Source organism: Cuculus canorus, chromosome 14 (assembly GCF_017976375.1).
Source record: "Cuculus canorus isolate bCucCan1 chromosome 14, bCucCan1.pri, whole genome shotgun sequence".
Taxonomy (NCBI): domain Eukaryota; kingdom Metazoa; phylum Chordata; class Aves; order Cuculiformes; family Cuculidae; genus Cuculus; species Cuculus canorus.
In genome coordinates, this window is record NC_071414.1 from 11257260 (window position 1) to 11271442 (window position 14183).

Genomic DNA, 14183 nt, shown 5'->3' on the forward strand with positions numbered 1-14183 from the left:
ACACGTGCATTTGTAGGTCCCCTGCACCCTAGTCCTGGCACGGCAGTGCCCCACTGAGAACGAGCAGCACACTGCCTGCTGCCCCGGCCTTCCCGATCCACAATGCATGCGAGGGTTACATCCCTTCTGCTCCCCATCCTTGTGTAACAGAGCTCTCTTGGTACCCCAGCGCATCCCAGCACTGCAGCGTCCTCAGCTGTACACACACACCCCGACACATGCGCTTGCAGCACCCCACACCCCAGCCCTGGCACTATGGTGCCCCCATGGATAACAGGCAGCGCACTGCCCACTGCCACAGCGTTCCCAGCAGTGCCCCACAGCACACAGGCAGCTGGACAAGCCCCTGCGGCACCGCACTCTCCCAGAGGAGCCAGCAGCAGCCCTGGGAAAGGCAGCGGGGTTGCAGGGAGCAGTAAAGCTGGGATGTCTGAAGTGCTCAACTGCGAGTGAGGATGGGACCTGCAAGCCCAGCCAGTGCCATAGGGTGATTAAAGCCACCCCCACTGGGAGCCCCAGCTGCAATCTTTCCAACCCAGCTTGGGTTCCATGCCTTTTGTTCCCCATGCTCATATAACAGAGCTCTCTTGGTAACCTGAGTGCATCCCAGTGCTGCAGTGTCCTCCGCTGCACACGCACACACAGAGCCACACATAGAATCATTGAGTCCAACCATTCCTATCTGCCACTAAACCATGTCCTTGAGTACTTCAATCAGCTTGTGTTTGCAGCTCCTCCACACACCAGTTCACTCTTCTAACCCTCAGTTCACCGCAGCTGCGCGGTACCACTGCTCTTGCCTTCCTGTATAACCCCAGGGTGCACATGTGGGTTTCCAGACCTTCCAGACCCACGCCCACATAATGGTGCTCTCCTGGCACACTGGGTGCTGACGCTTGGCACCATGGCATCCTTGGAATTCCATGACCACCTACCTCAAGCAAGCCCTGGTCCCAGTGTGGCGCTCTCCCTCTCCCCCAGTGCCCACTCCTCTGGCTTTCCTGCCGCTGCCCCTCTGCGCAGCCCCAGTGCATCAGGTCCCATAACCCCAAAATGCTTGCCCAGGAGAGCTTGGAGCCAGCTCAGCTCCTTGCCAGCCTCAGTGCCACCCGGCAGCACATCTCGGGGTCATGCATCACCCCAAAACCCACCATTATTGTGGCACTGGCCTCTGTGAGTCCAGACCTTGCGCTGTACCGCGCCTCATGTCACCAGAGCTGCCTGGGACACAGCACAGTGCTGGTGACATGGGCATGTGGGGACCACCCTGCTCTCAGCCCACTGTGCCCCAAAAATGTCACAGGCAGTGCTGCCGGTGGCTATGGGGCACGTAGGGATCCAAGTTCACTGTGCACACAGGAATCCCAAGTCAGAGGAGGCAGGACATGCAGCCCAGGAGGAGCAGGAGCCATCAGGGACACAGGGTGCCCCAAGTAGCAGCAGCCCCACATCCACGCCCGGACAGCTCAGCCTCCATGCCGTGGGGCCACAGTGACTCAGAGATTTCGTCAACCTGAGGTGGTGCCTCTGCATTTATTTAATCTCCTCGGTGGATTTTTTACCTGTGAATCCACCCCATTAGGCTTTCTGCCACCTCAATTATTGGTACCCACATCCTGTGGCCAGTGGTGCCAGGCCTGGTGCAGTGTCCCCTCTGGCACAGCTGGAGCAGTTAGCTGTGCCCAGTGCCCCAGGCACCTCCTGGGACCCCTCCTTGGCCCCTCAGCCCCTTCTGCTCCCACCAAGGGACTGTTTGCCTCTCTCCCGCTGCAGCACCGCACTCTGCACCCCACGCTCTGCAGCAGGGAGCAGGCGGGTGCCCATGGGTGCCCCCCACCAGCCCGGGGATGCTCGAGGGGCTGCGGGGCCATGGCTCTGGGGTGTCCCTGTCCCAAGAAGGTTGTGCCTTGGGACCTGCGGGATGAGAACAGGGAGGGAAGAGTCAGGGAACCGGGACAGGAGGGCTTGGGCACTGGAAGAGGAGAACCGGGAGCCTGGGAGCTGCAGTTAGGAATTGGAGCCAGGAACAGAGCCTGGGAAGCAGCACCGGGCTGGGGAACTGGTGGGGACACCAGAAGGGGAGAACCGGGAGTTTAAGGGCTGCAGCTGGGAATTGGAGCCAGGAACAGTGCCCAGACAGCGGCACCGGACTGCGGAGCCGGGGTAGTCGGTGGAAAGACCAGGAGAGGACCCGGAGCGTGACGGTCGGAGCCAGGAGCAGAGCTTGAGCAGCGGCACCGGGCTGGGGAGCCGGTGCAGCCGGGAGGGGAGAACCGGCAGCCGGGGGGCTGCAGTGGGGAACCGGAGCCAGGAACCGAGACCGGGCAGAGGCACGGGACGGGGGAGCCGGGACAGCCGGCGGGGACACAGGGAGGGGAGAACCGGGAGCAAGGACCGGAGCCCGCTGCAGCTGGCGGGGACACCGGGAGAGGGGAACCGGGAGTTTAGGGGCTGCAGTCAGGAACGGCAGCCAGGACCGAGACCGGGAAGCAGCAGCGGGCTGGGGAGTTGGTGCAGCTTGTGGGGACACCGGGAGAACCGGGAGCCTGACGGCTGCACTCGGGAACCGGAGCCGGGAAAGGGAGCCAGGAGCCGATCCCGATGCAGCCGGCGGGGCCCCCGCGCCTGCCCCACCGGGGCCCGTTGGGTCGAGCGGCTGAGCCCCCCGGCAGCGGGGGCTCCCCGGGGCCGCTCCGTTGCGCCGGTGGCGGGCGGACACCGCCCCGGTCCGCCCCCAGGCGGTGCCCGGTGCCGTCCCGCCCCGACGGCAGGCGCGGGGAGCCGGGCGGCGGCGGAGCCCCGGGACGCGCCATGCTGCCCGCCGCGCTGCGCCGCTGGCTACGCCGCCCCAAGGTGAGACCGGGGCACCGGGGGCACCGGGGCCGCCCCCCCGGCCCGTCAGGGCTGGCCGGGGCTCCACTGCACCGGGGGGCGGCGGGGGGCAAGGAGCGGTGCCGACCCCCGTGGCAACACCGCGCGGCTCCGTCCCGGGGAGAGCAGATTCCCGGCTCCGTCCCCGCGGGGTCCCGGGGAGAGACCGGGCGAGGAGCGTCCCCCCGGGCTGCCCGCTCCCCGCCGGCGCCTCCCCGCGGACCTTTCACCCGCCCCGGTGTTTACGCCCGCCTGGATCCGTGCCCACGCTGCCGGGATGCGGCAGAGCTCGTTCGTCCTGCTCTGCCCCGGGGGAAACTGAGGCACGGCTGGGTGAGGGTGGCGGCACACCCCGCGAGGGCTCCTGCCTGCTCTGGCACGGGACGGGCTCCCACCTCCCTGTCCCTTGTCCCCCGACAGGGACCGGACACCGAGCAAAACCCTTGGGCAGGGATGGTGGCTGCGGGCATGGGAGACTTGTGCTGTCCATGATGGACACCCGGAGGCATAGGGTGCTGCCACCATTGCCTCTCTGCTCTCCCCACAGCACTCCGACCCCCGCTTGCTCTCCCAGTTCTTCTTTGCCGATGAGAGGGTGATGCAGGTGGTGGCCGAGATCAACGGGCTGGATGCTGAGCTGGACCCGCAGCAGTACCTGGTGCTCCTCAACCAACTTCACCTCAGCCAGGTATGGGGCAGTACAGGCCCCGGTGTGACCCCGATCCCCCTGCGTGGCTGCAGGTGACGTCCCTGCCCTCCCCAGGCTCATCTGCTGGCCATCCTGGAGCGGATCATGCAGGAGTGCATCCCCACGCAGCGGCACAGCCGTGACTATCTGGTCAAGTTCCCTGAGGAGCTCTTGGTGGACAACTTGGGGAACCACATGCTGTTCGCTGCCGAGGTGAGCCTGGGGATGCCATCCCAGGGTGGGTGATGGGGTCCATCTGCCCCAGGCTCTGCTGCCTCAGGTACGGGTTCCTAACAGTTCTCCTGGTCCTGGCAGTGTCTCCTGGCTGGCACCTTCCTGGAGGTGGAGGAGGTTGACAGGGCGCAGCTGCGGCCCCAGGCCAGGAACCTGCTGTGCAGCCTGGAGCTGGTGCGAACAGTGCTCCGTGAGCAGAGCCTGAGCCAGCCTGGCTCCTACCCAGAGCCCGTCCGGGCTGTGCTCATCCAATTTGACCGGCTTTTTGCAGAGTTTGAGCTGAGGTGGGGACCAATGTTGGGGTTCTAGGGTGGGGTAGGGGCTGCACCAGGGCCAGAGGAGCCTCACGGTCCTCCTGTCTCTGCAGCTATGTGTCCTCGCTGGTGGCAGTGAAGTCTCCTGAGGAGATCTACAGGCAGCAGGAGATCATTGTGCTCTTCTGCGAGACGGTGGAGAGGTGAGGGGCACCATATGCCAGGCAGGGAGGCAGCAGGGACCCCAGCCTGCAGATGGGGCAGACAGGGCAGCATCCCAGGGCTCAGCCCCACTGTAAGGGTCTCCCCCTCCTAGAGCCCTGCGCCTCGGCTACCTGACCCAGGAGATGATTGATGGCTACGAACCGCTGCTGATGTTCACCATCCCTCGCCTGGCCATTATCAGGTGGGTGAAGCCCTCAGAGAAAGGGGTACCCAGGAGTGGCTGGGGGCTCCCCACCTTGTACCAGCCCCTTTCCCCCTCAGGAAATTAGGGTCCCCGGCAGCCCCCCTACATGAGCCCTGGCTCTGTCCCCTTGCAGCGGCCTCCTCATCTACCCCGAGGGTCCACTCAGCCTGGAGCGGAGTCCTGAGCAGATGTCCCGAGTCTTCAGCCCCTTCTACAACCTCCTGAAGAAGATCAGGTACACAGTGAGGGGTAAGAAGTGCCCACAGTGTGTCTATGGGGCAGCAGTGGGGCTGTGATGTGGGGCTGATGCTCTTCCCTTGCTGCAGGGACCTGCTGCGGGTGCTGTCAGCAGAGGAGCTCTGCCTGCTGGAGAGGAGCCTGTGCGCAGCCGAATCGGAGGATCCTTGCGGTCCGGCCACCTCACCAGCTTGGGAGGCAGCCGTGCCCACGGTGGACCCCGCTGCTGCCTGGGATCGCCGGGAGGTCCCCCACCCCACCCCAGTGCCCCCCACCTACCCAGTGCAGCTGGTACCCCCCAGCGTAGTGAACAACCTGGGCATCGACCAGCAGTGGAGGTGTGTGAAAGGGAGGGAGGGGGGCCAGGATGGCAGATCCCTGCCTGCTGGGACAGGGACATTTTGTGCCACCCCTGGAGTAACTGTCACATCCTTCCTGTGCAGCCCCCAGTCCCCTGGGAGCAGCCTGGAGCTTGATGCCTCCCTGGGTGCCCACTGCTCGGGGCTGCGCTCCCGCTACAGCAGCACCAAGGACATGCTGCACACCCTCTTCGTCTGCATCTCGGGTGAGTGACCTCCTCGCTACCCTCCCCAGCACCCTGACCCCTCCCAGCACCCTGACCTGCACCCTCCTGGTTCAGGGGTGGCCGATCAGCTCCAGACCAACTTTGCCAGTGACCTGCGGAGCATCTTGAAAACGGTCTTCAAGATCGTTGCCTCGCAGTCGGAGCCGTTGGAGGAGCCCAGTGCCAGCCGTGAGTAATCCCTACGGACAGGACTGATGGCTCCTCTCTGCTCCGGGGAGATGAAGCCACAGCCCCTGGCACACGGCTGAAGTGCCCAGCCCCGGTTTGGCTGGAGCACCACAGACTTTGTCCCCACAGAGGAAGAGGATGGTGGCCCACGTGCGGCGGATGCTCCTCTTGTGGCCAGCTGTCCCCTGTGCACAGAGGCTGCTGGTCTCCGGAGGGCAGGTAAGGGGCTGCCCAGGCTGTCCATGTGCCACGACATCGGAGCACGGTGCTGGCCTGCAGTCCGGCCAAGGGGCTGGGGACATTCCAGGGGCCAGGGGTGTGATGTGGGATGAGCCCTGTGGGTTTTACCGATGTGTTTTGCCCAGCAGGTGCCTACCGCGTGCCGGAGTGGGTGCCGGACAGCACGTGCAGCCAGTGCTCTGCCTGCCACTCACCCTTCACCCTGCTGCGCCGCAGGCACCACTGCCGCAGCTGTGGGAAGGTAGGAGGGGGCCGGGCTGGGGTGCCCAGGTTTCCCCATGGGCCCAGCTCTGCTCAGCCCCACTCTAACACTCCTGCCAGATCTTCTGCGCCCGCTGCTCGCCACACACCACAGCGCTGCCACACTATGGCCAGCCCAAACCCGTGCGGGTTTGCACGCACTGCTACACTGCGCACCTCTCGCCCACGCCCCAGCACGGCCGGAGCCAGAGGGAGATCCCCATGCCACATCCGCATCCGTAGGTGGCCACAGGCTGTGAACAAAACAGCTGCTCCGGGGCTGCTGGGCGGCTCCACGACTCCGCTCGGGGCCAGGTGGGTGAGGTGGCAGGACCCCCACTCGTGTCGGTAGGATCCGCCCTGCGTGTTGGCGGAGCCACGGTGGGCGCGGGATCGCCACAGCCGTAACCTGCTCCCGGGGACCCACGTGCCGCCGCCGCACGCCTCCACCCCGGCTGGGAATTGCGCTTCGTGGTGCTTTGTTTTTTAATTTCAGGTGAACTTTGGCTGCTGTTGGGGCCGGGGCAGAGTCTCCTCCCGCCGGGGCCCGGCCTGAGACGGTGCAAACAGCCCTCACATGACGGCGGGTGCCCCGGGGCTGTGCCCGGAGGCTGGCCCTCGCCCCTGGGGCCCGGCGCTCCTCTCCGCGCTGCCCGGCGGGTTTCAATAAAGAGATAAAAGCCAGCAGCGCGTGTGGCCGGACTCGGTGGCGCCGGGCGCTGGGGAAGCCGAGAAGGACACGCGTGGGTGCGGGAGGGAGGGAGTGTCCTATGAGAGGGCGTGGAGTGGCTCTGGGGGGCGTGGCTAATGAGGATCGCTATTATAGCTGCGCGTGGCCTAAGTGAAGGGGGCGTGGCCTTGACGGACTCTAGAGGAGACCGGGGAGTAGCGCTGGGTGGGCGTGGCTAACGATGACCGCTGCCTGTTGATGGGCGAGGTCTATAAAAGGCGTGGTCTCGCAAAGGGAGGCGTGATCTAGATACAGGGGCGTGGCTAGAGGCGAACCGTGGTCTCTAGGAGGCCGCGGGGCAGCGCGGCGGGCGTGGCGTCGAATGTGGGCGTGTCTCCTCCCGCCGATTCAAATTTGAAGCACTCGCTTTCCCGCCTGAAGTTGTTTCCCCGCCGCGGCGACGTCACCGCCGCGGGGCCCGCGGCACCCAATCGGGGCCGGGCCCGCCGCCGCCCGCCGCCATGGCCTCCAGCATCCAGGTGCTGCTGCAGGCGGCCGAGTTCCTGGAGCGGCGGGAGCGCGGTCCCGCGGGGCCCCGCCGCCCACCGGAGCTGGCAGAGGCCGAGCACGGGTATGCCTCGCCGTGCCCCGGGAGGCCCCGCGGGGCCGTGGGCGGTGTCAGGTGAGCGGCGGGGCCGGGGCGGGCGGGGGCCGGCGGCGGTGGCGGCGCTGACCCGGGGGGCTCTCCCCGCAGGTCGGTGCACAGCGCGCTGGAGAAGCACAGGTACCGGGGCGCGGCGGGGGAAGCGGCGGGGCGGGAGTGGCCGTGCCCTGCCCGGGCTGACGGCCGTGTCGCGTCCAGGAGAGCCCGGCTCCGGTGCTGCCTGGAGCGGCTGAAGCAGCAGGTGCCGGCGGGAGCAGGGCCGGCCCGGCCCACCACACTGAGCCTCCTGCGCCGCGCCCGGCTTCACATCCAGGTGAGGGGGATGCGGCCCCGGTGCCGCTCTGGGACACGCACAGAGGGCCCCGAGATGGGCATCCGGCTCGGGACCCCACTCACGGCTCACCGGATCCCCGCAGAGGCTAGAGGAGCAGGAGCTGAGAGCGCGGAGAGACAAGGACCAGCTGCGTAACCGACAGCGGAGCCTGCAGCAGCGGCTGGAGCGGCTGCTCTCGCCCAGCAGCGGGGAACGGGCGCGGGCAGACAGCCTGGACTCATCCCAGCTCTCGGAGCCCTCTGAGGGAGGTGAGTGAGGGGAGAGAGGGTTGGCACGGAAGAGGAGGCCACAAGGGCCTGATTCGGCCTCTCCTTGGTGCCCAGAGGATGCTGAGATAGAGGTGGATGGCACAGTGTTTGGCGTGGACCTGCTGCCTGGCTTCAGCACCGGAAGGGACCACAGCTACTCCAGCCCCTGTGGCCCCACATCATGACAGCGCCCGCTGACGTCCCTGCACTGCTCTGCCTGCCTCCTCCCTGCCTGCCGCTGCCAGAAACACAGCCTCTGCCGGCTTCATCACGGCTGCCTGGGGTAAGGGGCCATGGGTAGGGGCAAGTGCCCAGCTTGGCCCCCCTGCTACCAAGCCGCTGAGCGGCATCGGACACAGCGCTGAGCGCATGGGGCTGGCACGGCACTGTGGCTCCCACAAGAGGGGCCGGCTGTCACAGAGACACCCTCTCGCCTCCCCTGTACACCCACAGACAGGCTGTGGGCCGGGGCTGCCCACCGTGGGTGCTGGGCAGCATCAATCCTGGCAGACACAGCTACAGGAGGGGCCCAGCCAGCCCTGGAGAAACAGGAAGGGGAAATGAGCGCACTAATGAACCTGCTTTCATACTCCTGCAGCCACTCCGTTGTTTTGTACATACCCAACACTATTCTAGTAAAGGCACTTGGTGAAATCCCTGCCTGCGTCTTTGCCTGTAGGCCCAGACTCCCAGCAGTGGGCTGGAACCACAAAGCAGAAGGCAGCACTGGGCTCTGCTCTAGCCAGGCAAGTCAGAGGTGGGAGTAGATTCTTTAATGATAATTACATCTTGGAAAGGGTCCAACAGCAGCTGATTGTCAGACTTGTACAGTATGTTTAAAAATATAAAATCTAAGGAGGCTCCTATGTGTTCTGCAGCAGTTGGTGCCCACCTGTGCCTGGCCCCTCATACGTACTGCTTCTTCTTGGTGGCTGCCTTGCTTGCCAGGTCCTTGGCTTTCTCTGTAGCAGCCAGAGCAGTCTCCTTGGCTTTCTCGGTTGCTTCCTTGGCCGTCTCCACCAGTGTTTTCGATGGAGCTTCTCCTGTAATGTGGAAGTTGTTAACCCAGCCCCAGCAGGCCCCAACCCTGCCCCCCACGCAGGAGTGCTGGCTAATGCAAGCTAAACCAGCCCCGTCACCTTGGGATAAAAGCAATTTCCTCATGCTGGGCTTGCCCAGCGCTCCTGACCTGTGTGCGTCAGGGCAATTCACGAAGGGGAACTGCTGAGTTACACCCCCTCTCCTGCCTGCAGCTCCACCCCTGCAAGTGCTGCTTGGCTGCTCTGCTCAGGAACAGCCAGCTGTGCCAAGACATGGGGGCAAAGGCAAGGGATGAGGATTTCGCAGTTGGATTAATTCAAGCCATGACCTGCCCATGGACTGGAAACGTTCCCAGTGTGACCTGTAACTCCAAGGGATCCATCCCAGCAGACCCAGCCTGCCCTCAGGTGCTCACCTTGCATTTTCGCTAGCACGTACTCAAATCCCTTAGTGCTCTTGGTCACGTTGCTTTTGAACCTGGCCAGACCAAACTCCTGCAAGAGAAGAGTCTATGAAGATGGAAGCCCAGCTCCCTGTTCACACACAGCCTCAGCTTGACCAGTCCCAAACATCTAGTGGGTTCATACCCACCACCAGTGGTATTTCTGACTGCTCCAAAAGCTCAAGGGGACAGGGGAAAAAACAGCACAGGGAAGAGCTACAGCAGTGCAAAATGGAGGCTTTAAGATGTCTCTGAAGGGACTGGGGGGAAGTCTGCTTGAGCAGACAGGAAGGCTCACCTGGACGGCCCGCGAGACGCCAAACAGACTGGAAGATACCCAGGCTTCCCGCTTGACCTCAGTCCAGTTGCTGTTCTCTGGGTTCACCTGGTATACACAGCGCTCCTCCACCACCTGCACAAGGCACAATCCACCTGTGGGCATTGCCTGGTGTTCGCCACCCACCTGCGTGCTCGCCCATAGGCACCTACCATGAGACGCACGTGGTTGATGTTCCAGGTGAATGTGGTCATGGTTCGGTTCTTGGGGTCCACAATAGAGTCCTCCAGGATGTAGACAGAGCGGGCGACATTGGCTGGGAAGAACCGCTCTGCCCAGCGGGGCATCCGGTTGGTCTTGGTCAGGAGCCGCCGGGAGAGCAACTTGTGGTCCGCCGTCACCTCCCGGTGCACGATATCTTCAGTCAGGACATGTTTGCTACAATGGGGAAGACAACATCAGGTCTTGGTCTGGGCCTGCACCACCAGGCACTAGAGAGAGAGAGAGGAGGAGCTGTGGTATCTAGGCAGTGAGAGCCAGATGCTCCCTGAGAACTGTGCTGGGGATGCAGAGTGGAGGGCCCTGCCTTGAGGAAGACTAGGGGCACTGCCTCGGGGTGGGGGACAGGGAAGCAGAGGGACTCGTCGCGGGGGCGTGGGCTCTGATGTGGTGGTGGGGAGAGGGCTGGGGGAGGCCCAGAGGCAGGACGGGGAAGGTGACGGCCACGGGGAAGGCCCTGAGACAGAGGAAGGGGGAGTGGGGGGGTCGCAAGGTGGAAAGAGGTGGGGGAAATGAGGGCTGAGGGGGGGCTTCTGTAGCTCGAGGACCCTGAGGACGGGTGAGACCCTGAGGCAAGGGATAATAGCGGAGGGAGGTTTGAGGCGAGTGGGGAGTGGGCTGGGGAGGATGAGGGATAGAGGGGTGAGGAATGAGGGGGGATGTGAGGCGGGGGATGGTGTGGGAGCGGAGGTGGGGGCGCGCTGAGGCGAGGGGCATAGATGAGGACGGAGTGAGGGGTTTGAAGCAGGGGGATCCTGAGGTGGGGCTAGGAGGGGGGGCGCTGAGGTGGGGCCCGGCGCACCTGTAGGGGTTGGGGTAGCGCTGCCAGAAGGCGGCGAAGACCTGGTCCCAGGGCCCCTTGAGGACGGCCAGGCTGGCGCAGTACTTCCCCATGGGCGCCGCCGCCGCTCAGGCCCACGCCGCCGCTCCCGTTCCGGCCCTCGCCAGCTGGGCGGCCGCCATGCGGCCTCTGCCCACCGCCCCCGCGCCGCCGCGCACTTCCGCCTCACCCGGCCACACTTCCGCTCTGCTTTGGCCTCGCCCCTGTACGTGCGCTCTGAACACGTTCCTTTACATGCGACTAGACCCCGCCCCTTATGAACTTTAACCACGCCCCCTCGCGCATGACACACACGCGCACTTAGGCCACGCCCCCTCATGCACGGTAACCCCGCCCCCTTACGCAGTGTGGTCACGCCCCCTCACCCCCGCTTCCGCCGCGCACCGCGCGCTTCCGCCGCGCCCGCCCCGCCCGCGCAGCCCCGCCCCGCGGCGGCGGCGAGGATGAGCGGGCGGCGGGTAGATGCCAAGGTGGTGCTGCTGGGGCAGGAGGGGGTGGGCAAGAGCAGCCTGGTGGAGCGCTGCGCCCACCGCCGCTTCCGCCCCGGGCCCTACCAGAACGTGAGCGCCCGCGCCGTGCACCGGGAGAGGAGGGACCCCCTCCGCGCCCTTCTCCGCGCCCTCGGGTCCAGCCCCGCGCGTCCTTGCTGTGTGTCCCCTGTACCCCCACCCGCGTCCCCGGATCCGGTCCCGGCCGTGTCCTCCCGGGACGGTCCGTTCCCGCCCCCAGGACGGGGCTCCCCTTATCCCTCCGGGGTCCGTCCCCTCGTGTCGCTGCCGTGTTCTCCGTGTGTGTCCCCCGCCCCGTGCCCAGGATGGTCCCCTCGTGTCTGCCCCGGTCCCTGCAATGGTTCCCCCCACGTACCCCCTCGTGTCCCCGGGACGGTGCCCGTATGTCCCCTTCCCACTCTGGTACGGTTCCTCCTGTCCCTGCCGTGTCCCGTCCCCATCACCGGGTGTTCATCCCCCCAGCTCTCCCATGTCCGTAGGCCCATCCGCTTGTGTCCCGGGATGGTCGCATCGTGTCCCACCCCTGTTCCTGCATCCCTCCCGCACCTTTGTCCCAGTGTGCCCCGGTGGGTTCCCTCATGTCCCCAGGCTTGTTTTCCCTGTGTCCCTGGGCTGGTCTCACCACATCCTCACCACATCCCCATCCCGATCCCCTCGCGTGCCTGGGCAGGATCCCACCGTGTCCTCGCAACAGTGTCCCTTTGTCCCCGGGCCAGTCCTACCGCTTCATCTTGCCTTCCAGACAATCGGAGCTGCTTTCGTGGCCAAGGTGATGACTGTGGGGGAGCAGACGGTGACCCTGGGGATCTGGGTAAGCACAGGGGCTGTTCCAGTCACCGGGGCTGTCCCTGGTCCCCTCCTTGGCACAGGGAACCCCGAGTCCCCCCACCTGCTGAACTTCCCTATCCCCCCTCAGGACACAGCTGGCTCGGAGCGCTACGAGGCCATGAGCCGCATCTACTACCGTGGGGCACGGGCTGCCATCGTCTGCTACGGTGAGGGCACAGTAAGGGCACAGCACCGCGCGAAGAGGAAGGAGCTGGCAGTCATGGAGGCTCCAGGCTGGGGTGGTGCTGGTGGGTCAGGCGCTGCAGCCAAGGATGGAGGGCCTGACCCTGCCCCCTGTCCTCCAGATCTCACCGACAGCAGCAGTTTCCAGCGGGCCAAGTTCTGGGTGAACGAGCTACAGAACTGCGAGGAGGTACGGCCGGGCTGGGGACCGCGGGGCTGCAGAGCCTCGCTGGAGGGGAAGGCAGCCCATGCCGGAACTGTGGGCACATCCCTGCCACCTCTCTGCCTGCCGCAGGGCTGCCGGATCTACTTGTGCGGCACCAAGAGTGACCTGCTGGAGGAGGACAGGAGGAAACGGGGCGTCGACTTCCATGATGTGCAGGACTATGCTGACGGTACGGCCAGGCACCGGGATGCTCACGGCTGGGCAAGGCTGGGCCTTCCCAGGCTCCCACAGCACCAAGTGGGTGGGGGGTGAGGGCAGATGGAGTCGCCACATCCACGTGCGCCCAGGAGGTGCGAGGGGCTCTTTCCATATCAAGGATCTGCAGCAGATCCATTGGCTCCAGGCACCAGGGCTGCCTGCACAGTAAGGCCCGGCTCTGCCAGGGTGCTCCGTGGGCAGTGTGTCCCAACAGGAGTAGGCATGCGGGAACAGCAGCACGGAGCTGTGCCAGCTTGCTGTTGGCAGCCGGGCCAGGGGTGACGCTGAGCCCACGGGGCCACATCCTGCTGCCATAGCAGGCGCTGACCCAGGCCCTTGTTTCAGAGATCAAGGCAGAGCTCTTTGAGACCTCCAGCAAGACAGGCCAGAGCGTGGGTGAGTACCGCCTGCCACCGGCCGGGCCCCGACTCGGGCAGGGCTGGGGGTGCTGCCCAGCACGTGGCTGCCTGCACCCATGCTGCCCGCTCTCCCTCAGATGAGCTGTTCCAGAAGGTGGCTGAGGACTATGTCCACTTCACCGCCTTCCAGGAGATGACAGGTGAGCAGGCAGGATCCGTCCCTTCCCAGGCAGCCCCTCCCATGCAGCGGGCACACATTCCCCTTTGGGGCGAGTGCTGTGGGGTCTGGCAGGGCCCTTCCTCACCCCTACCTTCCCCGAGTCCATGCTGGGGGTCCCACAGAGCTTGGGCCCTGTTGTGGTGTTCCTGTCCCCACTCAAGCTAGTTGTGGCAGTCTGGGGTAGCCTTTGGCGAAGGGGCAGCCAGGAGCCCTGCCCAGCTGCATGACGGGCTCAGCTCCGCACCAGACCTGTCCAAGCGTGCTCAGCTCTGCACTGTGGGTGTGAGCTTTGCTGCCTTGCCACGGGACGGCAAACCCTGCCCAAGGGACTCATCAGGGCCTGCAAACAGCACCTTTTGGGCTCCATGTGGTGTGGACGTGCCAGCAGCCTCCAGCCCCCCTGTTCTCTTCCAGAGGAGAAAGGCGTTGACCTGGGCCAGAGAAGCGGTGCCTATTTCTACAGCTGCTGCCACCACTGAGACCTCCTGCCAAAAGGGAACTGCTGCTGCCAGCCGGGCAGCCATTACGCACCGGACTCCTCTGTTTTTTTATCTGCTGTGTTTTAGCTGTATGGGTGCTGTCGGCATCGTCGCAGTGGTGTGCAGCCCTGTGGACTTTCTCTTGGCATGTGGAGCAGCAGGGGGCTGATGTGCCGCACTGGGAGCCTCCTGTGGTGCCAGGAGCCGTGGGCTGTCATCCCAGGGGACCTCCCTGTCCCCCAGTGTTTGTGGGAGCTGCTTCCCTGAGTCCCTGCTGTGGTGCAGCTGCAGCCATTAACTTATTCTCTTGGAGATGCTGCCTGATGATTCTTCGCAGATTTGTTTGAGTGTCTTCTCTCGAGGTGTACAATGTAAATAAAACGCGATATGGTCTGAGCTGTCCCCCTGCCTGCACCACTGCCGCAGGGACATCGGGCTCTCCTGTCCCTGTCCCTGTC

The 14183-nt window shown here is 65.0% G+C and overlaps 4 protein-coding genes across 7 annotated transcripts; 3 read left to right on the top strand and 1 right to left on the bottom strand.

The window, feature by feature from the left end:
• The first annotated feature begins 2734 nt into the window (after nt 1-2734).
• Nucleotides 2735-6606, top strand: LOC104065595 (lateral signaling target protein 2 homolog). 2 transcript variants are annotated; one of them, XM_054079967.1, is made up of 13 exons: nt 2735-2853; nt 3419-3559; nt 3635-3772; nt 3875-4077; nt 4161-4250; nt 4364-4453; nt 4590-4691; nt 4783-5031; nt 5137-5258; nt 5334-5447; nt 5577-5666; nt 5813-5928; nt 6009-6606. In XM_054079967.1, exons 1-13 carry the CDS (start codon nt 2812-2814, stop codon nt 6168-6170), a joined length of 1659 nt encoding a protein of 552 aa, XP_053935942.1. In that variant the 5' UTR covers nt 2735-2811; the 3' UTR covers nt 6171-6606. The 2 variants fall into 2 exon arrangements, with proteins under 2 accessions (XP_053935942.1, XP_053935943.1); XM_054079968.1 differs by having other exon boundaries at nt 5816-5928.
• A 242-nt stretch (nt 6607-6848) lies between these two features.
• On the top strand, nt 6849-8465 carry MXD3 (MAX dimerization protein 3). Of its 3 annotated transcripts, XM_054079970.1 has the most exons (5): nt 6849-7279; nt 7352-7381; nt 7460-7574; nt 7678-7843; nt 7919-8465. In XM_054079970.1, exons 1-5 carry the CDS (start codon nt 7119-7121, stop codon nt 8026-8028), a joined length of 582 nt encoding a protein of 193 aa, XP_053935945.1. In that variant the 5' UTR covers nt 6849-7118; the 3' UTR covers nt 8029-8465. The 3 variants fall into 3 exon arrangements, with proteins under 3 accessions (XP_053935945.1, XP_053935944.1, XP_053935946.1); XM_054079969.1 differs by having other exon boundaries at nt 7352-7574; XM_054079971.1 differs by lacking the exon at nt 7352-7381 and having other exon boundaries at nt 6855-7279.
• A 136-nt stretch (nt 8466-8601) lies between these two features.
• On the bottom strand, nt 8602-10927 carry PRELID1 (PRELI domain containing 1). Its single transcript, XM_054079972.1, has 5 exons — nt 10685-10927; nt 9816-10041; nt 9625-9738; nt 9300-9378; nt 8602-8886 (listed from the first exon to the last, which is right to left on the bottom strand). The coding sequence occupies exons 1-5, from the start codon at nt 10774-10776 to the stop codon at nt 8750-8752; spliced, it is 648 nt and encodes a 215-aa protein (XP_053935947.1). The 5' UTR covers nt 10777-10927; the 3' UTR covers nt 8602-8749.
• Nucleotides 10928-11079: 152 nt separating this feature from the next.
• On the top strand, nt 11080-14121 carry RAB24 (RAB24, member RAS oncogene family). Its single transcript, XM_054079868.1, has 8 exons — nt 11080-11283; nt 11975-12043; nt 12149-12227; nt 12366-12433; nt 12539-12638; nt 13013-13063; nt 13164-13226; nt 13661-14121. Exons 1-8 carry the CDS (start codon nt 11167-11169, stop codon nt 13723-13725), a joined length of 612 nt encoding a protein of 203 aa, XP_053935843.1. The 5' UTR covers nt 11080-11166; the 3' UTR covers nt 13726-14121.
• The last annotated feature ends 62 nt before the right edge of the window (nt 14122-14183 follow it).

Coding starts and splice junctions, on each gene's coding strand:
- RAB24 (XM_054079868.1), top strand. CDS start 11,167: ATGAGCGGGCGGCGGGTAGATGCCAAGGTGGTGCTGCTGGGGCAGGAG. Junction 12,228..12,365: donor GGCTGCCATCGTCTGCTACG/GTGAGGGCACAG, acceptor CCTGTCCTCCAG/ATCTCACCGACAGCAGCAGT. Junction 12,639..13,012: donor TGTGCAGGACTATGCTGACG/GTACGGCCAGGC, acceptor CCCTTGTTTCAG/AGATCAAGGCAGAGCTCTTT.
- LOC104065595 (XM_054079967.1), top strand. CDS start 2,812: ATGCTGCCCGCCGCGCTGCGCCGCTGGCTACGCCGCCCCAAG. Junction 4,692..4,782: donor AACCTCCTGAAGAAGATCAG/GTACACAGTGAG, acceptor CCCTTGCTGCAG/GGACCTGCTGCGGGTGCTGT. Junction 5,032..5,136: donor GGCATCGACCAGCAGTGGAG/GTGTGTGAAAGG, acceptor CTTCCTGTGCAG/CCCCCAGTCCCCTGGGAGCA.
- PRELID1 (XM_054079972.1), bottom strand. CDS start 10,776: ATGGGGAAGTACTGCGCCAGCCTGGCCGTCCTCAAGGGGCCCTGGGAC. Junction 9,739..9,815: donor TCAACCACGTGCGTCTCATG/GTAGGTGCCTAT, acceptor TGCCTTGTGCAG/GTGGTGGAGGAGCGCTGTGT. Junction 8,887..9,299: donor CGTGCTAGCGAAAATGCAAG/GTGAGCACCTGA, acceptor TCCACATTACAG/GAGAAGCTCCATCGAAAACA.
- MXD3 (XM_054079969.1), top strand. CDS start 7,119: ATGGCCTCCAGCATCCAGGTGCTGCTGCAGGCGGCCGAGTTCCTGGAG. Junction 7,280..7,351: donor GGGGCCGTGGGCGGTGTCAG/GTGAGCGGCGGG, acceptor CTCTCCCCGCAG/GTCGGTGCACAGCGCGCTGG. Junction 7,575..7,677: donor GCGCCCGGCTTCACATCCAG/GTGAGGGGGATG, acceptor GGATCCCCGCAG/AGGCTAGAGGAGCAGGAGCT.